Source organism: Onychostruthus taczanowskii, unplaced genomic scaffold (assembly GCF_017590055.1).
Source record: "Onychostruthus taczanowskii isolate IOZ18803 unplaced genomic scaffold, ASM1759005v1 scaffold15, whole genome shotgun sequence".
Lineage (NCBI taxonomy): Eukaryota > Metazoa > Chordata > Aves > Passeriformes > Passeridae > Onychostruthus > Onychostruthus taczanowskii.
In genome coordinates this window covers 5,110,859-5,137,581 of record NW_024498685.1, presented here as the reverse complement: position 1 = coordinate 5,137,581, position 26,723 = coordinate 5,110,859, and the positions used below count along the sequence as shown (strand labels likewise).

The window sequence follows — 26,723 nt, the reverse complement described above, 5'->3', positions numbered from 1 at the left end:
GCATTAGTATTTCCACAAATCAGACTAAAATACAGCTGTTTGTATAAAATGTACAAGATCCAAACTAAAAATAAAACAAAAAAACAAATCCCAACCACCTCTTGAAATCAGAAGGAGTAAGCCACTGGGCAAATTAACATTGACCAGTTGGTTTTGTGCTATTTTAAGACTAAAATTATTTATAGAGGTTGCTTAAATAGTTTCTCTTGCATTGTAAAGTTTTTCAATTCTGATAACAGAAAATAATTGTCTTTATGCAATACATACCTGCTTCATTAATTCTTCAGTCAATACTAGGAATTAGGTTTGAGTATTTGTACACAACAATCACAGTAGTTACAAGATCAAATGAAACTATTGCAATTGTTTTGTAACCCATTCCTAGAAGAATTCAAAATGAGTACAGAGAAAGTCCAGGCATGTTATCACCTAGATTTTATTTACTTATGTATACCACAGGAGATTTCTGATGTTAAGAGTGCATATTTTGTTGTGACTAGATGCAAAGTAGAAGGAAGAAGAATTTCTCAAAGTAATTGTTACTGTTCTGAAAGCACTAATGGGTTAATAATACTGCTTCTAAATTTTTTAAAGTCCAAATAATGGTAAAACATTTCACACTTTTACTAAAATTGAAAGGTGCATGAGGAAGAAATAAAAGTGCTAGGATTCCCCAATGCATTATGAAGAGCCGTACACAACACACACACTGCATATCTGCAGGTGTACAAATGTCTTCTGCCTGTTCAGAGCAGTTAATAAGTCATTGAATTTACAGACATGTGCTCTGGATTTCTTGGCAGCCTAGTTACAAGTTTCTACTCATTATCGTTCACAATCACCTTGGATCTTCAACAAACATTAAAAATTAACAACTACTTCAAGAAGCAGTAGAAGATCCTGGGGCAAGTACCACAAGTTTGCCCTGACAGACATATTCCTTCACAGGCATCAGCTTGCGTCTCATAGTAGAAAACCAGCCAGATGCTGTAGACAAACTGAACAATCCAGGTCAGTTGTACTCCTTTGAGCTGTGCTTTGTGTTAAATGACAAAAGCATTAGAAAGTGAGCCCGTGTGAGATGCTGCACACCTGTGGGTGCCAGAGCTTCAGAGAAGCAGAAGCTCCTGCCATCTACCCAATTACCGGGTTGATAGCTTGTTTTCCGACTCTTAATTGATAGAGCAACCTATGAAAAAGAACAGCTTGCTGCCAACACAGCTCCAAAGCACTCCTGTTCTGTTGAGGCTGAGCTAAATATAAAGTACCTGCAAGGGAGTATAGATGGCTTTTGCTTTATTAATTGAACAAAACTGTACAAATATGCTAAGGGGGAGGGAAAAATCAAAATTATTGGGTAAGTATTAAACCACATACAACCAACTCTCAAATTTGTCTCCTCTGTAGCCAGGCAGTTAAAGTCAAAGGAAAGAAAGCACTTCAATTACCCAAAGTACAGGCTCTATGGCAAGGAAATGTAAACAATGAGAAGCAACAATTCTGTTTGTGAGAGATGCTTTGCCCAGAAAGGGCACTTTTCACACTTGGAGAAAAGAGGGTATGTTGAGATACGGCACAAAATGATGACACAGACACTGCTGCTCTCGAGGGGAACAAAAAGGAAGAAGAAGAAGAACTTTATTTTCTGACTCCAACATTTATAGTTTTCCAAAGGTGACAGTGGATTGGAGGGTGACAGTGTCCCCTCTCCAATGCCACTGGACAGACCAAGGGTCCATCAATTCTCTCCACCTCCATGAAAGAATGCAAAACATAGGTTATTTACAGAACTGTGTGTGAGAAAGTTTGTTGAAAGAATGCAAACATCAGAAGGCTTAACAAAGTCTTATAAAATCAAGGCGACAAGGGTACACCAAAAATGTTTCTTAGCCAAAATCTACTTAGTCCAGCATGACATATTCTCCCATGAAAAGTCTTACCAAGAAGTTACTTTGGCAAGGCAGGTGCTTTTCCAGGAAGTTTAGCAGGGAACAGTGGCCAATTTCCTAGTGCTTGGCCTTGAATAGCAGCATGGTTCCCTGCACTAAGCTAAAGGATAAAACATGAAGTACTAGCTAAGAGGCACACAGCCAATGAATGTGTGGTTTCTGTCACTGACATTAAGAGATTAGCTACATTTCAGCTGGCCCTATTTGCTTTCCAGATAAGGCAGAAAACCCCAAACCAAACAAAAACAGCCAACAACAACCAGCCTCACACAACAATGCAACAGTAGTATGCAGAAACATTTACATTTTCTTCCACAGACTAACAGATACATTTCAAAGACACTTTAAATCAAAAACTCAAGTTTACTTCTCTTTCTACATTCTTAGCAAGCATATTTGACTATGTTATATTTGTAGCAGAGAAAGGTCCGCTTTCAGTAAGAAAATACAAACATAGTTAATTAGGTACTAACAAATATTTCTAGCCATTAGCTCTGTATAATGCAACCTGACATAATAGATCAAAATACAAATTAATTATTTCAGCTTTAACATAGTAGCACTCTAAGCCATCAAATTTCCAGAATTTCAGCTCTTTGGTGAATCCAGTTTCAAAACAATGATGCATCACACAACAATCCTGCTTAGTTATGCAGATTAGTTCCTCTTCTTAAATTGCTTTAACCAGAGGTAAGGCTTTATAAACAACACAAATGGACATCACTTTCTGTGAACTTTGCTAAATTGATACAACAAAAGGAACTAATCCATTCTAAAAACATACAAAGAAATTAGGTATGAAGAAGAAATGTTTGAGTTCTAAATAGGTGGGATTAGAAGGATTATACAAAAGGTTACTCCTTAATATGAGTCATTTTAAAAGCATGAACTCATCAGCCATTGAAGTAGTTTCCATTCAACCTGTAAAATATATAAAGTGTACCATTCCAGAAATGGAAAACAATTATTTACCACTGGAAAAGCTTTCTTAGAATTTCAGAAGTGCCAAACCTCTATGCAAGCGTTAAGTAACTAAAAAATGTGCATCTCATCATATATCCTAATTCTCTCCCTTCTCTCTCTTTTTTCTCAAGGTTTTCTACTCTCAAAGTCTCTGCAAGAGGTAGAAGACGAAGACACGTTGCTAGCTGCATTAAATCTAGGAAAAACTCTACAAAATGGAGATAAAATTAAGAACAGGGGAGCTATACATTTGCTGAAGCACTACAAGACTGAAGACAGCAGTGTTTTCAATGATAAGAATGCTGGAAACATGAAGTTTTTGGTGAGTTCAGTTTTCAATTTTGGCTTAATTGTAAAATTGAAATTCATTTATACTCCTTTAGAAAATCAGTACAATTTAAAGCAATAACTAGGTAAATATATAAAAATACCAGTTTAACAGAATATAGTCAAGAAAAAAAATCAACTCTATATATCTAATGCCAAGATTCTAAATGTGTAACTTGGGGAGTTGAATTAAATCTGATTTTCACAGACAGTAGTCAAAACTTGGAGGATAGGGGGTGGGAGGGTAAGAAGAAACCTATATTTATATTTTATTATGTCCCTATATGCAGCAACAGGTTTTTTACTTTGCCAGACACAGGACTCATTATTTATGTCAATTAAACCATTTTGGCCAAAGATGCAATACAGGTCATTATTATTAAAGTATGATTTGGAAATGTAAAATAACTGCACTGTTGGAATATAAGGAAAAAAATGTGATAGAACTGGCTTTAAATAAAGATAAACCTCTTGTCTTCCCTCAAAACAGGACAGAGGTTCCAGACAGGATTTCTTCAATCATGTCATGCCAATCAACTTAGGTAGAAAGCAACTACCTTATCCTGCACTGAAGGGAGCCATGGCTTTTCCAGTTGACACTGAAATTCAAAATATTGAGTCAATACAGGAAAGAGAGATCACAAATGAAGAAAATTCAGCTAAGTTCCCCATAGGAAGAAGAGATTTTGACAGTAAATATTTTTTACTTTTATAAAAGATATAAATATTTTTTATTTTTACATATGAACTTATTGCAGTGTACCAGAATGAAATGTCAATGTAGTAATTTGGTAAAGGTTCATGACTTATGACTTGGTGCATAGGGGAGGGAGCATTTGTTAAATTAATATTTCCAGAAGCCATAAGAATTCTTGTTCTTTGATGATTTAATCTTTCAAGCTCTTTTTTTCTCCTGTAGTCCTCAGGTGTATGCTGGGAAGAGTCTATCGACCTTGCTGGCAAGTGTGAAAACCACTTATCTCCACCACCTTCTCTGAAGATTAAACATTTTATTCTGAATTTAATGTAATTTGAAGTTACTCAGTGTTAGTGTAACTGTACATACACATCCAAAAATAATTTCCCAATGCATTGTAGAGGGATACATAATTCATTAACAAAAATAACAGTGTAATTATTAACAATGTACTGATATTAAAAAATAAAATACTTCAGCATAATCCAGACTTGTAAGTAATTGTCTACTATAATACACAAGCTACTTTCAATTATTTACATATGAAAGCAAGTGATTAATAAATTTCACCTCTTTTCTTGCAAAATTTTACAACTGTCACCATACCATGTATGTGAAAACAAAAACTTAGAGTTGAAAAAAGCGAGTTAATTTTGCCTGACCAGCAATCAACTTATTCTTACTTGCAGTTTTGGTCTGTTTTCTTTTTCCACCAATTTTGCTGTCCAATTCCTTCTTAGAGATCTCTGAAGTCTTAAGTCTTTTAGTATTTTTTTGCAAAGATGGTTCACTTTCCTTGTCACAGATTATTTTGTCATTATTCAAATCCATCTGTTCATTCTCAGAGTTCTTGTTCCTTGGCTGACAACTCAGCTTTCCCATTTCTGTATAACTTCTAGTCTGGTGAACACTTTCAGAAATAGTTCCAAGCCCTGGTACATCAAGACATGAATTTGGACCTTCTGTCATGTAAGAATATCAAAAACATATGTGAGGAAATAAAAAGTTACCTGAGAACATACATCCTTTTTCTATAAGGACTGCCATGTTATTTTTTTTAATCAAAAATTATGTATTACCAATAAACCAAAGCTATGCTTGTCATTGCTATTAAATTTGCTATGTGTTCATAAGTGCATTGCCAATTTAAAATTACATTGCTCAAAAACATGTAAGAACTAACTTATGGAAGTGGATTTATAACTTTAAGATATTGGAAGAAAGGGTTAAAGGGCATAGAAATTTTATATATTATATAGTTTGTAGCACAGTAAAACAAATTTTCCCCAGTTTTAATGGCAAAAAATATAAATTGTGCTTGGCTTACTTTTGTAGAATAAGAACAAATGTCATATATGCAACATATATCACTTTTTTACTGCAAGATAGCATCAACACACTTTTCAAATATTTATATTTTCAAAGCATTGGCATTGCAATTTTATTGCAAAAAGATTTAGCTGGCATATGAGGCATTGAGCACAATGAGACATTTTTGTTCCTTTTCTTGAAAACATTTGAGTTATACTAAAGGCTTTTTGGATAGCATTTAAAGTATTACCCATCACATTTATTTATTCAATCCTACCACAGCTTACCTGTGGGCTTTCCAGCCTTTAAATGTTGCTTTGGTACAGGATGTTTGCAGGTTGGAATTGCACGGGAATGCTGACCACTCATTTCACTCAGATCATTTTTATATGTACAGGCAAACTGGGATTTAATTGAAGATTGCTTCATCTGAAAATACCAATCTGCTATTAGCTTCTATAATTTAAAAAATGAAAGACAACACCAGCAAGACTTGTATAATAATGACCTTTCCCATTCTTTTCACATAAAATACCAGAAAAATGGATATGGCTCACATTAAAGAGTAAAATGAGATATTAACTTACAAAGCAGAAGGCCTTTCAAGAATAATCATTTATTATTCTATTAAAAGTACTAAAATAATTCAAAACTATTATTTTCAGCTCTTTTAGAAAGGTACACATTAACTCTTAGAGCTTCAAATTCAAGTTTTCTGTCTTAAGTTAGCCCTGTCTTCTGATAGACTCCACTGCTTTGAGTAGGTGTCGCAGCTACTACAGCCAATTTTCATACTTCTGCGGCCCATCATCTATACTTCTCTATGAAAATATCAAGTACTATTTCAGGTTTCCCGTTTATTCACAAAACAAAGCCATTTCACCACTGAATGCCAATGTCTAACTCCTCATTTCCCAAAACATACCCATTTAGCTCAAGTCACAGGTAAAATTTCCTCAGCTTATTCTTAAGTTACAGCTTCACATCAGCTGAGAATTTCGGGTCAAGCCTTGTACTTTCTGGGCAATTGACCATAAATGGTCAAAGTTCTGCAAGACAAATTCTGCCCTCACTTCCATTTGAAAGTGCACTGGATTATACAAATTATATTGAAAGATGTAGCACAGAGCAGATAACTACAATACAACTGGATTTTTAGCTAACAATTCTATCACAACAGCAGAGGCAAATTTAAATCAATTTGAGATGAACAGGCACTTCAGTAAAATCATCAGAGAAAATAACAAGTAATAAACACTGTTACAAAATAAATATTACTACATAAATAGATAGCAGGAGTGATTTGTTGAGTAAGAGGTTTACAGACACTTTTCTGATTTTTTTTGCATTATGGAAGTCTACTTTTCTTCTTAGCACAAGCAAGATTAAGCCTTGCAGTTCAGATTTGACCCTTAGAGATATACTTTTCTTCTAACTCAAATTCTCAGATTTAGACAGAAGGAAATAATATTCCTAGAAATCTCCTTCCACAGAGAACATCATCCAAAAAATTCAGTCACAAATGATGCCACTTTGATCAGATCCTGCTTTCCTACATATAGGGTAACAGACTCGAATTTATCACTGAGATGCAACCTAGATCTCTTCATAGTACTGCTGTTGGCCAAGGGAATACACTGAGTATTTGGAAAAAAAATACCTCATTCATTTACAGAAACAGTTCTTTCTGGTTCAATACACCTGGACATAATTTTACTTTAATCTTCAGTATTCCCTTCAAGGGTCAAAAAGACCAAGTTTTCCCTGCTGTCTGTCACTCCCAAACTGCAATTTATTTGGGCCAGATAACAGACTTTCAAGTATTAATCTACTTTGTACTTTAAAATATTTACCACAAAATAAGACTACATACATAGAACATTCAAAAGGTTTGTATGCTTCAAGATTATGCCTCAGCTCACTGACTGTAAGTAGAATTATAGAATATGCTGAGTTGGAAGGGAACCACAAGGACCATCAAGTGCAACTCCTGGCCCTGCACAGGACACCCCAAGAATCACACCACGTGCCAGAGAGCATTGTCCAGACTGCTTGAATTCTGTCAGGCTTGGTAGTGTGACCATTACGCTGGGGAGCCTGTTTCCAGTGCCCAATCAACATTCAGGTGAACATCTTTTTCCTAATACCCAACCTAAACCCCTCAAAAATTTTCATGCCATTCCCTTGTGTCTTGTTGCTGGCCAATTGAGAGTAGAGATCAGAGTCTGCACCTCCTCTTCCTCTTGTGAGGAACCTGTAGACTGTATATGTCATTATATTCTTTTCAGAAAGTGTTCTGAAGGACAGAGCTGTTGTCTAATTTAAATTTAGTGAACATCATATTATACAATTACAATACTAAGGAGATACAGGGTTTGCATTTCCTTTCAGCTTCAGGTTACTGTAATATTAATGAAAAATATTTTCCAGTATTAGATATATTTTTGAAAAACTTAATCTTTTACAAATTCCTCCATTCTCAACTATTGTTCAGTAAATAACACATCAAAAATTAAGCAATTTGAATGCCTTTCTGTCACATTCATATTACAGGAGGCAAATAAGCTACAATTTTGCAAAGTTGATGAATCTATAATAAATACAGCATGAAGAACAAAAAACTTGAGCAAGAAAGCCTGATAGTTACCATTCTACAACCAACAATAAACGCAGGGTTTTTTTATAAACAATAGTGTTTCTTTTTACTCCCATCTTTCACTAATTCAGTTTGTAGGGATAGAATACATGGAGTCAACAGACAGAAGTCAAGCTCAAACACTGAAAAACTCACAACATAAACCCATCTGTGTTTCAACTTCACTGAAGCTTGAAATATGTCTATTGCATCACATACCAGTCAGGCATTTGCAAACAGAACACAAAGTCTACCAAATCAGACTGTGGATGCTAGAACTAATCTAGAGGGTGTATATATGGTCTACGACAACTTGTTGAAGCAGTCAAACTTTTCAGCTAGTCCAGGAACATATATTCACTAGTATAAAGAACTGTACTACACTCCTACACAGAACTGCATTACATTGGTTGAAGTAGCAATAAGCACACTTTAACAGCCTGAAGGCAGCACAAAGGAGCACAAGTCCAGCACTGAATTAGATAGTACAGCTTCACTGGAATGTTTTTTAAGAAGATCAACCTAAAACTTTACTTGACACACACAATGAAACCTGTCAACAGCTTGGCTCATAGAGAAAAAGCCCTTGGACTTTTTATATTAAATTCCCTAAAATTCCCTGCTTTAAGAGTAGCACTCCAATGACCCACAGCTCTGGGAGAGAAAAACTGTTGGGAAATCAGTTTTCTAACTGAGTAGCTGCACACAAGTGGCACACAATGAACTCAGTCTTACTCTTCCTTCTTCTGTTCACAAGCAAGTCGGATGTTGCTCTTATCCCCATAAAAAGAAAAGTTCTGCTGCATTTCAGAAAAAAAAAAAAGGTTCACTGTTACCACTCTTTAGCTGGGAGAAAGTAGGATAGAATTTACAACTGTTTCAGCACAGGTAGGTCAATTAGAAGTCCTAACAAGCAAATAAAGCAATACATTCTCCCACCTTGACATCTGTATCTAGAGAAATGTTTCAGTTGTTCAAGATGCTCATATAAAACATTTGCTTTTATGTGAAATATTAATGGTGCATGCTCTATTTATTTCTAAATGTTAGATTATAATCTGTTCCAGATCTCCTTCCAGCATCTGCATACAGACAGTACTGCCAATATTTAGTCACTAAGAATGTTGAGATTTGGTTTTTATGCACTGGAATGGCATAATAGAATTTAAAAACCTACATCAGTAACAACAAACACATGTTTTTATTTTCTAGCCAAACAACTAAAGTATTATTTGGAAGGGAAAAAGAGATGAAAAGAAAATTTATTTTCTCCATCCTTACCCTTGTCCTTTAAGAAAAAAAAAATATTCAAGGTAAGGTTGAAAAAGTAAATGGAAAAAGGGAAAGGAATAAAAAGGGACAAGTAACAAAATAATAAATTATATCTTTGCCAAACAAAGGCACGTTATTAAAAAATATCCTGGATATCTCAGGTAGTTTTTATTGTACTGAAACAATTTTTTTTTTTTAGCACGATATTGCACCAGCCTTTTGCTATCCCAAAATAACCTGCTACTGTTTTGAGAACATAAACACCAAATCACCTCATTCTTGGCTTTCAAACAAAACTCACAGCTATGGATACTAAACAAAGTAGTTTAGGGGTCTTGCAGAAATAAAAATGGTATTTTCTACACAAATGTGGTTTATCAACTGACACCAAGTGTTTCCTCAGATTTTGTGCTGAACATATAACCTTTTCATTCTCTTTACTTCTCTCCTCTACTAAACTACCAATCAACTGTGGTGTCCTCCATAATTATATTGCTCTTAGGAAATAAACATTTCTTGCAACAATAGATGAGACTACTACCTGAAGATTGTTTTCCCTATTACTATTCTTCTGTTCATAATTACAGTGGGTATACAATAAAACTCTTGATAACTTCCTGTTAATAGTTTTCCAAGTCACAGTTTATTTGTACTGGAATCACAAATAGGCAAAACAATTCTCTCAAGTAACAGCATTTAGGAACTAAGCTATGAAAAATAACAGCAGTGCATGAAGCTAGATATTAAGTCATTTTATAGAGACATGAAAAAGTCACAGGAGAAAGGCAGACCAGGATTTTTGCTTTTTTCTTGGAAGGATTTCTATACACAGTAAAATTACAATGAACTTCAAGCATGCCAAGATTTGTTAGAGTTCTTAAGCCACAAATTCTTCTTAAAACTAGATCTGCAACTATGTTCCTAACTGGAGGGAAATAGTGCCTCATATAGGAAAGGTTGCCTCCCGTTACATTAAGAAAAAAACCACACCAAACTACTGCAAGTCCTTGCAGCTGTTTCAGGGTAAGTCTGCTCACAATGCAGCAGGACTTTTAAACAATATACCAAATGACCAAAACAATCTTAACTTTACAAAAAAATATCTGTTACACTCATATATTCCATGCTTACAGACTAATAACTTTGATTCTTCAGTTCTCAGTTCTGAAGTTCTCAGTTCCACTCAATCCCATTAGTTCAGGAACAGGATTTCACCTACAACTTGAAAGTCTCAATATTTTGCAGTGCAGAACAAAGATGAAAATCTTATTATGCAACGTTTTTCTTGTCTTAAGTTGCTCCTCAGCTTAAACAAAGCAGGTTATTGTAACAGCCTGTTCATTCCCCTCTCACACCACTAAGCAGAACTTTAATAACCCATTGAAATCTACAAAATAACTAGTAAACAACAGGGTTTCTACTAATTTTACATAAATAAAAATATGATTCAAAAAAGTAGACCTAAGGCTGGATGAACCCTTTTCAGATAAAACAACTCTCTCCTGTCCAATTAAGCTTCTTATGTACTTCAATAAAGCAGACAAGTGACATAACAAGGACAGCTGACAAGAGACATAACTCAATACACGTTCCACAGACCTTTCTGAACTAAAGACTCCTACAAAACACCCTTCACCAGAAGACACTTCACTTAAACAGCAGATAAACTAGAAGCTATTCTCATTCTTACCTACTTCTGCTAGAAGAAATGAAACAATGCAAGATGCTTGTTCCCCAGACTTCTTTCTCATCAAGCAATAAGAGCAACAGCTTTGCTTCTGAACAAATGCTAATATAGTTAGGTGATATTTTTGTGTTTCTTCCAGTATTTAATGAGGATTGAAAGACACAAAATATTTCTTTGTCATTCACTGTTGCCAGGAATTTGTTTTGGCACAATGGAAACATCCACAAGACTTATTTTATTTCTGAACACCAATTCCAGTTCATAGATACCTGTTTATTTTATCCACTGTCCTTATTTTTAGATACTAAAACACATACTGATATGCCCTAGGTCTAAATATCAATCTGCATTCCTCCACATAATTCCACAGAAGTTGAGAACTCAGATCCTCTTAAAGAAAGAGGGCAAAACAACTTTTTATCTCCTGCTTTTTTTTTAAATTTTATTTTTAATTAAGGTGTTCCCCTTTTTTCTTTCAAAATTTTCCTAAATTTCTTGATTAGATATAGGGACTTAGCATACAACCAAACTACCATGTTTTTCTTCCCTTCTCCAATATCATGGAAAAGGTAACTTTTATGGGTGAAGTCCTAATGAGACATCCTTAACTTACACTGTAGAATAGCCACCTAACACCTATTCGAGGCAGCATGGTAAAAAGGCACTTAGGACAGTCTTTTGGAACTAACGTTACCATCACACATATGGCAAAAAACTTCTCTGAAGGATCACAGATATTGAGAAGAAACATCATATTGCTACTCCCTTATTCAAAAAAATAAATATCTGGTATCTCCTGCATCAATTGCATCATGAGTATACTATGCATAACAAAATTTGCAACTGTGAAATTTACAAGCAACCTGCACATTTCACCATGTTTGCATGGAATAATAATGCAGACTGACACTCAGTGTATGAAGGTGGTAAATATTACTACAGCACTCGAGATCTCTAGCTATGGAGAAGGAATTCTTTGTGCTACGTGCTGTACAGTCATGACAGAGCAAAATTTATTTCTACCAAGAGACATTACAATCCTAGACAAGAAATATATGGATTCACAGCAAAAGGAACTGAAATTAGACACAGTAATGGGCATTTATCTCAACAAAAAGCACTACTAAGATTTAGGGAGAGTTTGATTTAAAGGTACTGAAAAAGGTTTGAAAGGAATATAATGAGTTCTGCAGATTTCTATAGGAAATCCCTTCAGCCATAAGAAAGTGTAAAAGCCAAAAGGGTTCCGCTGAAAATTAATGAACGAATAACAAAGACTGGTACTGCAGGCTGAACATAAGCAAGGACAGAGCAAAGCAGCAAATCAAATAATCAGTAGTTTCAGACAGGCTAAAACAAGTAGTTTATATGTACCACAATTTATAGTATCACAATTTAAAGGAACAGACTGAGATGCAAACAGCAGGATGGCATCTAGTATCTAATCACTTTGATAACAATCTTTTGAACCAGTAATTTCAGTGAAGGAATGGAGGCTATAGTTGCAATTATCTAGTCCAAGAAAAACATACAGCAGAACATCAAAAAGTAAAATTAACACTTAGTAAATTACACTTGAGTAGACACAGAGATAGAGAAAAAGATTCCAGAAATGCCATGGAGTAAAGATAAAACATGTACAATACCTTCTTCAGTGTTACAGAAATACACCAGGAAAGACAGACCTACCACCTCAATATCAAGAGCTGGGTATTTACAGGATAGTGTTTAATTAACAGAAGATACCAGTTTTGACAAAAGGGACACTTAGGTCACTCAATGTGTGAATTGTTGATAGCTGAAGTTTTGTTTGTAGATGTATGCAGCCACAAAGGTACAGAAAGAGAAAAGAAGAGAAAGATATGGACTTAGGATATGGAGGAGTAGAAACATGCAAAAGAAACTACAGAAATTGTTAGAGTGGTAGAGAGGAAAAAAAAAACAAAAATAAAATGAAAGATCAACATTTTAAGAAAGAAGTAGGATTTTATGTGAGAGGGTGGAAATCAAAAATGAATGGCAGAGAAGTGAGTCTTAATTATAAAAGTCATTAGTTGTTCAGCAACAACCATTTTAGTTGATTCATATTTTGGCTTGTTTCTGTCAAAAACATGTCAAGCCAGCAATTGTGACAGGTAATTACTTTGAGATAATTTTTGCACCTTGATATTGAACACAACTGTGTGTATCCAATTACAAAGGTTTCATTAAGATAATGATGTATTTCAACATTTTATGCAAACATCATGACACATTTTTGCTATTTGATGAGTAAAGCTGCAATTTAAATATGTTGTTTACATAAAATAAAGCAGATCCTTTAGTATTTGTCATAATTTGCCTATCAGTTTTAAACCAAATTTCACCCTAATTAGTGCATGTATCCAAAATGATCATTGACCCAATCCACAAAAAGGACTCAGAATGAAGTTGGAGCTTATTTAAAATGCATGCTGTAAATACTGGCAGTGCTTTTCATTTTGATGTCTTTCTACTTCTTAGACATGCACTATATGTTCAAGTTTATCTAATGTCCAGTGAAAGATATTTTCCATTGTGCTGTTCTAGAACCTGTTCTGATGGCTTAGAACACCTCTTCCTACCATGCTAATTACATTTGTGTTTTTCACACATTGTCATGACTATGTCTGTAAAAAATATTATGCCACTACTTTTATTCAGCTTTCTGTTGAAATACTGCACAAGACAAGCTCTGCCTTCATCCATAGTCCCAACATTCAAGTTTGCCAATTTTAAGGAAAAATACTATGTAAAATGCAGTGCACTGAAAGACATCAATTTTTAGCAACATTGTTCTTTTGAATAGAGTCCCTCACAATACCAATGCGCACTTGTAAAGTTCCATTTCATCTACAAAAAGCAAACATTAGCATCTTTATTTTATTGTTCACAAAGCAATGCTATAGAAATGTCTATATGTAAGATCGTTACAAACAAAAAGCATCAAAAGAAAAAAAGCAATGAAACCATCACTATTACACTTTTTCGATGTTGATTTTATCAGAACTAAAATCAGGTGCCTGTATTCAGTTTTATCTCTGTTTTCAGATAGCTTGGTTTATTTCTATGGTCCTGAAATACACAGATAGGTAAATGAAGAGAGATTAATTCAACACATCTTCACTAGGAAATCTTCATTAGGGAGTACCTTTAAGTTTAAAGCCTCTCTCTTCTGAAGTTTTAGATGTTTCTATTTAGATTACAATACTGCTCTAGCTGGACCAATTTCCGCAGGTTAATCACAATTACATTTCATCAGCTATGGGATGAAAATTCACCCGGCTGAATTGTAACACTGCTGCTATTATTTTATCACGATTATTACAATGCCTCTACAGTTGTATAGCAATTCCTACAGAGTACCTTAATTACTTTTTCATCCATAGATTTCAGAATACGTTGTCTAAGAGGTTTTGGAGAAGAGCCATTGGATCGTGCTGGAGATCTATATTAAAAAGAGGTAAGTATTTAGAACATGTAAAAGCAATTCATTAATAAAAACTGGGGCCACACCAAGTTCCTCAGAAACAGAAAGGCAAATACCTTTACTCTTCTACCTTATTTTCTACCTTTCTAAGGACCCACGTGTAGTGTGCAACTGAAGAGAGCACAAAGAAAGCAAACCTACAAGTCCAATTTCTGGTACTCATTTTGCAGTGTGTTTCCAATATTGTAGCTCTGCAGACACAGTATTATTATTATTATTATTTGTAAAGCTAGTGATGATCTTCTAAGCCACCATTCTACTTACACCCTCCTGAATAGCATCTGGTTGGCATTCAATATAGTTTTCCACATATTTCACACAAAATGTTTCCACTCTCTTACATGTCATAATATAAGTAGTTAGGAAAAAAATTGATGCCTATAATGAAAAAAATCAATGGTGCATATAAAGGGGAATTCTTTGGTCTTGAAATAAGAACTAATCTATGCATTTGTAAGTAATTACTTCTGTTTAAGGCCATGGCAAATCAATGTGCATATGAGAACATGTTCTTCAACAATAATTCATTATTTATTTAGCTTATTTTATCTAATTTTTCATAAATAAAATTTTGTTTGTTTAGCTTGTTCTTTATTTTATTTCTAGTTGTCTACGGTGCAAAATGTCTGCCAGCCTTGCAATGGTTCTCCTATTTTAATTGCCAAAATACGTAGCTTCAAAATAGCTTCATCATGTTACTGTCTACACTATTGTTCTAGTTCATGAATCCTCTTTGTAACCAATTCTCTTTGTAACCAAATTCTCAGCATCCTGTTTTTTTAACAACTGATAATTCCTCAGGACCAGTGACCAAATAAATCATCACTGCTTCTTCAGCTCATGGATAGGTGAGTTTCCTTGTCGGTGCCCACAGAAATGGGTTTTCGAGTGTCCTTCATAGAGTTTGCAGCCCAGAAATGTACTGTATCAAAAAGTATCTTGAAAATACAGAAAATACAAATGAAGACTTGGAAAACTTTTGAAAAATCGAAACTGTTCTCAAATTGCTTTCCCTTTACACCTAATCTCACAGCAGACTGCACGTTGGCTATTTGCTCTATGTAAGTAACATCAATGCTTTGTTAGACTCAGATCGTTAAAAAAAAGCACAAACAAATTAACACAATAAAAGCAACCTCCTAATACTCACCTGAAGAGTGTCAAAACAGAGGTGATGCCACACAAATTTAAGCTTTCATTGTCACACAGCAGATCTGCTTTGTTCTGGGTAGGAGGACTGACAGCTTCTTCGTCCAGAAGAACTAGCAAGACCTTTACAGTATCTCTGCCACAATATGCAGTGCCATGATTTATGGAATGCAATTTTGGCTGAAAGTAAATGAAAAAGGAACGTAAAACAGCAAAGTTCAGCAAGCCAGACCAATAGCTCACCTCCAAAATCAATCTACATCAGCATAAGGTGTGAGAATGCCCTCCTTCCCTTTTGCAGTAAGGGGAATTTATGCAGAATTTCTCCATGGGAAAATTTTTTACATCCTAAGTAGTTAGTGAAGTTTAGATCATTGACAGCTATGTGTATACAATGATGAACAAGTCACACAGAAAAACATATACATCTGTGCTGAAACTGCAGCAGAAATGAACCTTTTATTTTCTGGTACACAAACACGTTCTGGTGAAGTCCAACCACTCCGACTAACAATCAGCCAAAGCAGTTGGTTAAAAGTGAGATTTCCATCAATATTTGACAACGGAGGTATGTGGCACAATTTCCTGTTGTTTGGGTGAATTCCCCACGATTTTTCACAAGAATAAAGAATTCCTTAAAGAAAAAAAAAACAATCTGCATCTGGAAGTGCTCAATGCAACAGTCAGCAGTACAGATGGAGAAATCCATAGCCACTGTGGGACTTAAAATAACTTGAAAGTTGCTATATTTTTCTTTAAAGGCACTAGGAATTCCACAGAGAAATTTAGGGCTTAATACACAATGGTAGTTATTTAAAAACTATAGGCTCTCTTATTCACTAATACACAGAAACACTGAATACTCTGACTTTATTCTGAAGGGCAAGACAAGCAATGAACTGCATTTATCTAATCAGTTAACTGCTTTTAAACACAGTCTTGAAAAGATCAAATTTTATTTTTCTCTCTATTTGATTATATCAATTAGTGTATGCAGCTTTCAAGAAACCATAGCAACAAATGTCAGTCAGCTACTATAAGTTATAATCAATAGCTAGAAATAGCAATTACAGAAATGGTTGTTACTTGGCTTTATAGAATAGGCCTATTTAAGTACCATTTAATTTCCTCAAAATTTATTCTGAACCTCTTCAGTCATTACATCACCATAACACAGATTTTTTTTATTAAATGTCACATGTGCCATTGTGAATTTATCTTAATGAAAGTACAAACTCGGCATCATCTTGACTGATGATACACAAAGAAAAAACCTTTAGAAACAACTTTCAGAAATCTCAAGTATTACAACACCAGAGACTCACTCTCTGTACTAACCATGGACAAAAGTCCAAGGCAAAGTAAGAATTCTAGGTAAGATAACAAAAAGATCTCAGTAAGACAAAAAAATCATGCTTTATTTAAAAGCCTAATCATTAATCAAATTATTTTTAAATAAAATAGTTATAGCCAGATTCTATTTACAGTAGTAATTTTCTTAGGAAGCAATAAATCATAATTCCTATTAATCACTCATGCAGGCTTCAACACAAAATAGTGCTTCCTGTTGCATAAAGTAATAACTTCTCCTGGAGCTCTATCTTCTTATAAACTAGGTATTTGCAAGAAAACTGAGCAATGATGGAAGAAAACTGCCACTGCCAGAAGAAATGCAAATATTTTTCTAAGGAAGTTACACTTTTCAGGTACATTTTATGAGGAAGCAGCCTTACCAGGAGCTAGTAGAGGCATAATTTTCACCTCTATACTTAAGATCATATTTTAAATTTGCACTCAAAGAAGTTATTTCATCTCTTGCACAGGAAAAAAAAAAGCCTAACATTCTATCAATCCAAAATTTAAACAGAACACAGATAATTTTTTGCTGAAAAATTATAGCATCAGGGGGCTTTCTTATTAAAATCAAAACAAAACCCCCCAAGCTCTATGTAAGGATCAGAAAAAAAGAATTCATCTTTGCTGTCCTGAGATCTTAATAGAAAAATACAGATGCACTAATTTCTAACAGAGATTGAATTAATTTGGAAAACTTATTGGACTTTTCAAATTTTTCTCTTTTCATTACAAAAGGCAACCTACCCCTCCATATGTTTAGTAACATCCACACCAAATGGTTCCTCCACACGAAGTTCCACTAAAATATGCTATTTAGTATCACTATCTTGGCATTTGTCTAAGCTCCCTTTTCCACTCTTCAGCTCTCTGAATCATATGCTTAAGGATAATTGTTAAAATAGAAATTTGTCACAATCTTCAAAGACTTCACTTGCATCAACAAAAAGAATTCCCCACATCAAAACAACAAACACAATACTGACAAAGGCAAACAATTTTCACACATGCTACCCCTCATCCCTCCACAATTACAAAAAAAGAAGCTTCCTCACACTTAGTCTGTTCCCTACCAATGTTCAGTCCACATTTGCCCATTACCTCTCTCACCTACTGTCCTTATCCCTAATTCCTCAGGCCCCACAAAGGACTCTGCTGGCTGACCCTGGTTAGCTGCCAGGTGCACACCAAGCTGCTCTATTCCTTCCTCCCGAATAGGAAGTGAAAAAATCTTGAAAAAAGCTTATGGGAGTAAGATGAGGACAGATTGTTCACATACAAATCATAGGCAAAAGAGATTTGACTTCATGAAATTAATTTCTTGACATTTCATCATAATGGGATCCCTTTTTCATTCCTGGACTCAACTTCACACTCAACTTTTCTACCTCCTTCCCTCAACTGGCACAGGGGGATGGGGAATGAGGATTGCAGCCAGTTCCTAACACTTTGTCCCTCCTGCTGCTTCTTCCTCATGCTCTTCTTCTTCTCCTCTATGTGGAATACCTCCCATGGGATACAGCCCACCATGAACTTCTCCACTGCAGGTTCTCCCCACATCATCAGGACACAACCATCTTTGCCATCTTCTGCCTCAACAAAGATACTGCTAAAGATTTCTACAGAGTCATCAGACTATGAACTTCTGGAGAACAGTAAGAAACAAATATTTTGGAAAAGAAATGGTGAATCTCCCTCTCTGAAAAATGAAGTTTTAATAAAATGCTTTTACCTGGCTTATAATGATCTACATGATTTTTTAAAACTTTGTTGGTAATACAAGTAGCTAAATAAAGACAGAACTGATGACAGTTATATTTTTCTCTGATGGGAAAGAGAAACAAGTAGAAGGACATGAAAGGGAAACAAGGCAATACAGTGAACAAATACTCATAGCAAAATGGGATTAAATACTCATAGGAAAATGAGGATGAAATATATATCCAACATACTCAGTGGAAACACGTTTAAACCAGCTTAACTAGCCAATAGGGTCTGGCTGGTTTTACCTATCTTAAAAATGAAAAAGGATACTGAAGTTTTGATTAAAATTTGTTAAAAATCTTCTGCTACCCTGGCATAAATCCAATGACTTTACAAAACAAATTATCCTAACAATTCTAAACACAATGAAGGTGTCTATTTTTTTTTTAATTTGCTAGAAAAACAAATTACATGAGATATAAATCAACAATGTAAAATAAAATAATTAAAGTTGGTTGATTTTTTCATCACAAAAACATTATAATCTAAACAGGAGTAGATTCACAGTACATGAACCACAAATACACATCTTGTATTGTGCCCTCAACACCTGACTTACAGAATTTTAAATATCCTGATTCCTTCCATGAAAACAAAGTCATTGATAAATTCATTAGTGTCTTGAAACACTAAAAGAGAATAAGCTTACACATGATTGTCTGGGGCTTTAATTCCCTTCCCACTCCACATTTTATCATGCTTTAGATTTCTTACATATTTAATATTACTTTGAAGACCTTATCCTTTGAAATACTTGATGCTGTACTAATTTAAACCTGCGTATTTTAATAAAAAATTACTGATACGTGTTCTCAAATCTTAATTCTACTTTCATGAGGTTCTTTTGTTTGGAAATTTATTATACATTTACTGCTTTGAAATGAATGGCAAATCTGACACTTTTAAGTATCTACATTTATAATAATTGCACAACCAAATTAAGCTTTGAAGAGTATTTTATTTGCAATTTTAAGGTAAGAAATTTAGTTTATGTAAATCAGTTCTTTGATATCCACAGTGTAATCCTTAAGTAGAAGTCTTTTCAACAAGTTTAAAATCACAGCATAAAGGAAATGACTACTTTATACAGCTAGGAAAAAGATTATACTCTACAGATAGTCTTCTAAAAGAAACAAATCAGGCAAAAGATTTTTGCTTTCTTATAAAGCTAAACAGTAAAAAGAACAAAAGAAGTCCCATTACCCGTGCTGGACTGACTCCAGTAGTGCTAGCAGTCAAGGATTCCTGTTGTGAATCGATAATATTTTTAATCTTCAAATCCAAGTCTTGTACAGCTTCCTCTACTGCCTGACAGAAAGGATCCCCATTGCTTCGGCCTTTTATCAAATGCATCTTCACTGTTGACAGAATTCGCCCCCCTGCGATTCTGAAAATAGGCACAGGGTCATCTCCACATTAATCTTGGCAACACTTGAGTACACCTATTAATGCTGAACATAGCCAGCCTTCCCTGCTCATCAGAGAGAACAGCTTTGATCTTTTAAATCAAACAGCAGCGTAGACCTATTGTCCAACACAATAGTTTGCTAAAAAAAAATTATAAGGTAATGAATTCAGCATTTAGTAATACTCTGAGCTGCAATACAAAACTAATGTCTCCTTAGAGGTCCAAAGAAAGGTACTTTCTTTAAACCTGTATGTACAGTTTAGCTCAAACTGTTATGTGTAAACAAAATTTTTCACTCAAACATGCATTCCTGTTTAATATCCCATTAGATCTGGGTTTTTTGTGCTTTGTGAAGGTGCTTCAAAATCCCAATCTTCTTTCAGTTTTATTTAAATAGACAGTAATTAGACCACATGAGCTTCCCTATTAGCTATAAAGGCACACTCCATTAATCTTTCTTCAGCACATGTGTCTGACTACATTAAGATTTTGTGAAAAAGAGAATAAGCTCCTTGAGTTAAAAGCTTAAAATTTTTTTTCCAGTACCTAAACAAAGTATGTATGTATGTTTTAGCATTGTTTCTTGGGCAAAGAAAATAAAGCATTTAAAGAACCACTCAGCTCTCCTACATAAAAATGCATCCCTTCCAAAAAGCTCTTTTTTTCCTAAATGAGGTTTGCAATTCACATCAGAGCAGAAATGCAGCATCCTGAGCTGTCACTGGCACCTACAGTAGACTTTTTAGTACATTTATGTACATTAGTACATTTATGATGCTGCAAATGACAGTTCTGCCAATACCCCAAAGCAGTGGCTTCATTACTCCAGGTCATAAAGCCAAGAGTGACATGACTCTGTTTTCAGCTTCCCCCATCCTTACTGGTTTCCTTCATGCTCTTGACAGCTTGCCCTAGAAGGATAACTTGCTACTGCAAATAAAGATGGATTTTGTACACATTAAATTCTGAAGATAAATCTTAGAATTCCAGTTGGGAGAACTTTCATCAAATGAAACTCTGCATGTCTACATTCATATAAAACACAAAATAATTGGGCAGAACTAGATAAGAATAGGAATTGAGTCAGAGGAAAAATAGTTGTTTCTATTGTTTCCACTTAAAATACATGGAGGGAACTGGGCCAGAGACCTTACTGTTTTGGTTTATTCTGGCTGAAGAAGACTCCTCTAAATAGCTTGAAAAACCTGACGTTAATGTGAAACTTTGCAGGGGGGGATTGTTGTTGGGTTTTTTTACACAGGAAAAAAACAAATATTTCCACACAATTCTCAACTTCAACTTTTACAGACTAAAGATTATACAATTCACATTATATTTGCAGGCTTCATTAAACAGAAAAACTTTGCTCTGAAGAAATTTAAGCAGAGCGTATGCACTTGGCCAAAAGAAAAATCACCAGTCTCTCTGTAGACAGGTCAAGAACCATCAAGACCCATTGGAAATGACAGTTTAAAAAATATATAAAAAAACTATTGTATCACTTCTCTAAACCCCACAACTCAATCTAACCACACAAGAATGAAAAGTTCAAAGGGAGGGGAAAAAAAAAATCCAAGTTGTCAAGAGGTACAGGGAGAGAAATGTTGAAGAAGAACTCTGTTTCAGAGATGCATATAGGAACTGCAGCCAAGTCTCCTGATGATTCTTGCCAGACTGATCTGCTTTCCTCAATCCTAAACTTATATTTTCAAAAATCATATCCTCAAATGAGAAAAGTATTGTATTAAATGAGAACTAAACCTAGAACTCCAAGACAAATGGGCATGTGAAGGGATTGACTAAAATTCCCTGTGAAAACCAGGTTCAGTTATTTCTGTCAACATACAGAGATGTTGAACTTACTTGTAAATAAGCAATAAATTTATCATTTCCACACATTTAACATATATACCCATATGTATGCTGGAAGAAAAGATATTATTATACAACTAGTACTGGGCACTAGCACAGTTAATTAACATAAGCATGCCCTTAATTTAAATGCTTTGCTCTGCATGTAACTCAACTATAGATTCATAGATTTTCAATAGGAAAAAATAACAAATCTTTCACAAAAATATTTTCGATGTTTATTTTTTTGCCTCTATTGCCCAATACCAACTAAAGATATTTGCTAGTAGAAATAAAGTACATTTAATCTCCTCTTCTCCCCATATTCCTTCGTTTCCAGGAAAGAGCTCCAGTCTCCTATCAGATATACAGAGTACTAACTGGAGCAAGGAAAAGTTTATTTATACTTCAACTAGAATTTAGATCGACAGGCCAAGACATAAAATGCTGATTCAATGTTTGTGGACTAGCACTGAAATGCCCTGCCACAGCTTATGCCATTTTACACCAGAACATAAGCTGTGTCGTGTCATTAGGCATATATATATTTATGTGTATATATATATATATCTCCATATATACATAAATATAAAATGCCAAATCTAGTTATTAGATCCATTTCTAGTGAGTCTCAAAAAGATTAACTACAAGCATGATGATAAAAGGAAAATGTAGTAAAAAAGCACCTGGGGTGTTTAGGGTTTTGTTTATTTTACAAAGATGACACCCTATTACAGATTGCTCTGATATTACTCTTTCATAGAATTATATTACTCAGAAGATCAGCTGAACTTGAATGAACTTGAAAATATCTGATATTGCACAAAAAAAATATTTATAGGAATAAAATAGAGTTGGAAACTTGTCCACTTTGCAGCTCCTAACAGCCAGAAGGCCCAGAAAGGTTTGTTTTAAATATGGAATTACATGGCCATCTCTTCAGATAATTTTTACAGCAGCAAAAGAACTTTTGTTCTTTTTAATTCTGAAGGAGAAGCAAAAAAACTAGCTGAATTCAAGAATGAACTTGATATATTAAACAAAGCAATGCCATTTGTCTAAGGCAATTTGAAAGGCCTTATCCCCTCTAGCCAGTGCTCCTGCTAAAAGGTTTTCTGTGACGTTCCATTCAGATCACAGGCTACTGAGATGAGCTACTCTATGATAAAGTGCTTCAGTATCACATCCATAGTCTAAACTGTATCAAAGGAGGACTCTCACCAAATCCAGTCAGCAAATATAGTCCTCAGTTGCCACTATGGCAAAGGTTGTAAAAGAGCATTTTTTTAAAAGCTAGTAATATGATTCTGTTCAGAGTCACATGCCACATTTCTTTGTTCAAAATGTATGAACTCAAAGACAACCCAACCAGAAAATCAAATTATTTTTCTATGATAGAAATAACCAAAGGAAATTCATCAGTGTAATTACAAATGGAAGAAAACCCCAACACTTTAGAAACAATCACCTTCCACTGTCCAACTGAATGTTCAAGCACAGATGCCTGAAGTCAGTAGTACAGTGGCAATTGTCAAATGAATGGATCCAGTCAAGTCCAGATGTGACCATCAGCATGAAAATTCACAACTATTTTAGACCAACTGACAGAAGGAGTGGCTTACCTTCTGCAGCTTTTTTAGCACTAAAACAGTAGACAGCTCAAGCAGGATTCAGCTCACCTGTCTCAGCTAGAGAAAAACAAATGCCTATATACAGATAAAATGAATCTTATGTTAAAAATGCATTATTTGCACCAGGGCTTCTAAAGAGCTTAAAAAAATAAAGTGCAGTGTAAAATCTCCACTTGTTATTCAGGCACTGGACAAATCTGATCTTCTGTCACGGGTTTCTTCTACTAAAAATACTGACAGATCTTATGCCCCCTTGAACCCTTTTTGCCTTAAATCATCTGAGTCCCAACCTTACCTTTTTCTATCTCATTTTCCTTATCAAACCATCTTTTCTTATGTAGAAGTAATAGCACACCTTGTCTATTTTGTTCTTACTGAGATTGTCATATAAACAGGCTCCTCTGCTTACCAAAAATCTAAATTACATTGGCAAGAGCTCTTCCTCCAGAACTCAGGCCTTAGTGTGAAAAGTTATGATGCAGGAGCACTTTTATTTATTTTCTGAAAATACATCTTTTTTGGAAAAGACTAATATAGCAAAAACAAGGATAAAAAATGTTGAGGATATGGACAGTATTCAAAACCTGATAAAAAGCAGAACAGAGTCCTGAAATCTATTCCAAGAACAGAAAAGAATGTGTCAAAATTCTATTATACTAAGGTCAACATTTTCATTCATTCATTTCAACTTCAACAGAAGTAAAAAATAGATGACAAATATATAACTATCTGACTTAGGTAGTGGGAGCCAGTGTCTTAAAAGAAATCACAAACACCCAGTTATCACAGGGTGGGAGGAGATCACAGCCTTTTTGCCTTGTTATGGATTTAAAACATGCTTTAGGACTTGACAACAACTGCTCAGTTATGCAATTTTTTAATTTAGAGCTATAGAAAGAGAGCAGCAGTAATTCCATTCTCAAACACAAAGCAGCAAGATGTCAACTAGAGCTCCACCTACCTGGGTAGAAGAATGGGACAAAACATATATAGGAAGAAATACTACACAAGTGTTTCTAACAGAGCAGTAACTGTGCTTTTAAAGCAGATCTAAAAGCTTATTTCTTATGTTACAAGCATAAATTTAAAAAAAATAGCAGTTCCTGTTCATTTAGATTTCAAAATTTCAACAATAAAATCATATCAGTGAACTTATCTAGATTTTAAATATATCTGTAAAGGAAAAAACTTTATCAAAGCACTCACACTACTCAAAAATTCCACTCCAGCAATGCATGTATGACTATTGATCTAATTTTCTGACAGATATCAAAATTAAGTGAAAACTCTTCCTTAGACCCTTTGGAGTTTCACAGATTATTATATCGATAACAAAAACACAGCAAAAAAAGAAACCTGTTTTAGAGTATTTTTCCATCTTGCTGCTGCTACTTTTGCTGTATTGGCTAAAATTTCTCTTTCAGCTTGTTGGAAGAAATTAGCGACTCTTCATATTCTCCATCCCAAGCTTTGCTACCCAAGTCTGGTGACAGAGTTGCTATAAAAGTCTTGTAGAATAAGTCTTGATGAACAGCCATTGAATTCCCTGTAAGAAAGTTCTAAAAGGCAAAGGCACTCAGGCAAGCTGTTATTAATTATAATAACATAAATTATATTATACTATAATAATATTACGAGCACAGGACCATTCCATCACAACACTTAGGAAAATATGCAGAAATATCAGCAGACCAGCTTGGCTAAACAGTGAACTGATGACAGAGCCTGAATGCAAAAGGGCTTCACAAAGAATGGTGAAGAAGGAACAGATAACAAATGATCTAGAAACATCACCTGGGCATTTAGGGATGTCAGGAAAACCAAAGCTCAGCTGGAGTTGACAAGTACAAGGAATGTTAAAGGAGCTTCACCTGCTAAACAAAGAAAATGAGGAACCTTTGCCGAAATGCAGATTTCGCAACAGATAAAACAGAAGTGGGCACAGATAAAACAGAAGTACTCTGTGCCTTCTTTGCCTTAGTCTTTACCAACACTCTGATTAGAGAAATCTTTCAGAAAAGAGCTGCCAGCAGTGGATAAAGATCAAATCAAGCTTCACTTGCAGGTACTGAGTATGTTCAAGAACACTGAATCAAATGGATTGCATCTAAGAGCCTTAATAGAAGTGGCAAATGCCCTCATAATACAACTTTATGTTTGAAAAGTGAGGATGACCAGGTGAGATCCCTGACAAATGGAGAAAAGTAAAAAATTAAAAAAAAAAAAAAAACAAAGAAAAACCCACATAAAATCCGTAAGGACAGTTTGGGGGACCACAGTTCATCAGACTCACTTTGTTCCTCAAGAAAATAATGGAAAGTCTTCTACGAACACATATCTGGGCTTTGAAGGCACGAAGGATTAGGTGGCAGCCGGTAACTATAAGCATGCAGTTATCAAATGTAAATTATACCCCACCAATCTGTTTTTCCCTTTAACAAAATGACTGGATTTGCAGAGCAGAGGGGAACAGTGGGTGCCATTTCCCTTCACTGTAGCAACACTTATCAATACTGTCAGAGAACACTCTCAACATGGGAGTATTGATGTTACAGACCGGATGGATGAACAATTAGAGGAGTTAACAGGTTGGATCATCACTCTCAGAAGGTAGCAAACATGTTGTAACAATGGAGTAACATAGGGGCCTATCCCTGAAACCTGGTTTATTTTCCTATTGTTTTTGGCAGTAATTCCCGAAAATTACATGCTCATCACGTTTGCAGATGACACCAAATTTGATGGAACAGTCAATACTCTCGAGGGCAGAGCTGCCACACAAAGATACCTAAACAGACAAGAGGAATGGGCTGACAGGAACCATATGAAATTCAACAAGACATGCAAAGCCTTAGGAAGGAATAACCCCTCGCAATGATACAGGCTGGGGAGCAGCTCTGTGTAAAAAACCTTGGTGCATGTTCAGCAAGCAAGCTGCAAGCCAGGAGCATGCCTTGGCAGCAAAGAAACCCTACAGTATCCTTGGCTGCATCAACAGTAGCGCAGCCAGTAGTCTGAGGAATGTGATTATCCCTCTCTAATCAGAACTCGTTGGACCAAATTTAGAATACTGTGTCCAGTTTTGGGCTCCCAGTCCAGGAAAGACACTGATAAACTGGAGCAAGTTCAGCAGAGGGCTGCCAAGCTGGTCAGGCAGACATGCCCTGTGAGGAGCTTCGGGAACAGCTTGTTCAGGCTGCGGAAGAGAAGGTTTCAGG

At 35.1% G+C, this 26,723-nt stretch overlaps 2 protein-coding genes across 2 annotated transcripts in view; one reads left to right on the top strand and one right to left on the bottom strand.

Annotated features, from left to right (window-relative positions):
- Positions 1–2,386: 2,386 nt before the first annotated feature.
- Positions 2,387–4,208, top strand: PMCH (pro-melanin concentrating hormone). Its single transcript, XM_041398633.1, has 3 exons — positions 2,387–3,234; positions 3,730–3,931; positions 4,159–4,208. Exons 1-3 carry the CDS (start codon positions 2,989–2,991, stop codon positions 4,206–4,208), a joined length of 498 nt encoding a protein of 165 aa, XP_041254567.1. The 5' UTR covers positions 2,387–2,988.
- LOC121332814 (PARP1 binding protein) overlaps positions 3,958–26,723 on the bottom strand; it is a 39,467-nt gene continuing 16,701 nt past the window's right edge. The window contains exons 7-11 of the mRNA XM_041398632.1: positions 19,819–20,002; positions 15,500–15,678; positions 14,226–14,307; positions 5,535–5,676; positions 3,958–4,898 (exon numbers count right to left, since the gene is read on the bottom strand). Coding sequence (XP_041254566.1) covers positions 4,564–4,898; positions 5,535–5,676; positions 14,226–14,307; positions 15,500–15,678; positions 19,819–20,002 — 922 coding nt within the window. The 3' untranslated portion in view covers positions 3,958–4,563. The remainder of the gene's footprint in view (positions 4,899–5,534; positions 5,677–14,225; positions 14,308–15,499; positions 15,679–19,818; positions 20,003–26,723) is intronic.

Excerpts from the sequence above, each read along its gene's own strand:
- PMCH (XM_041398633.1), top strand. The coding sequence starts at position 2,989 with ATGTGCATCTCATCATATATCCTAATTCTCTCCCTTCTCTCTCTTTTT. Across the intron at positions 3,235-3,729 it reads CTGGAAACATGAAGTTTTTG|GACAGAGGTTCCAGACAGGA; the intron begins GTGAGTTCAGTT and ends CCCTCAAAACAG. Across the intron at positions 3,932-4,158 it reads AGGAAGAAGAGATTTTGACA|TCCTCAGGTGTATGCTGGGA; the intron begins GTAAATATTTTT and ends TTTCTCCTGTAG.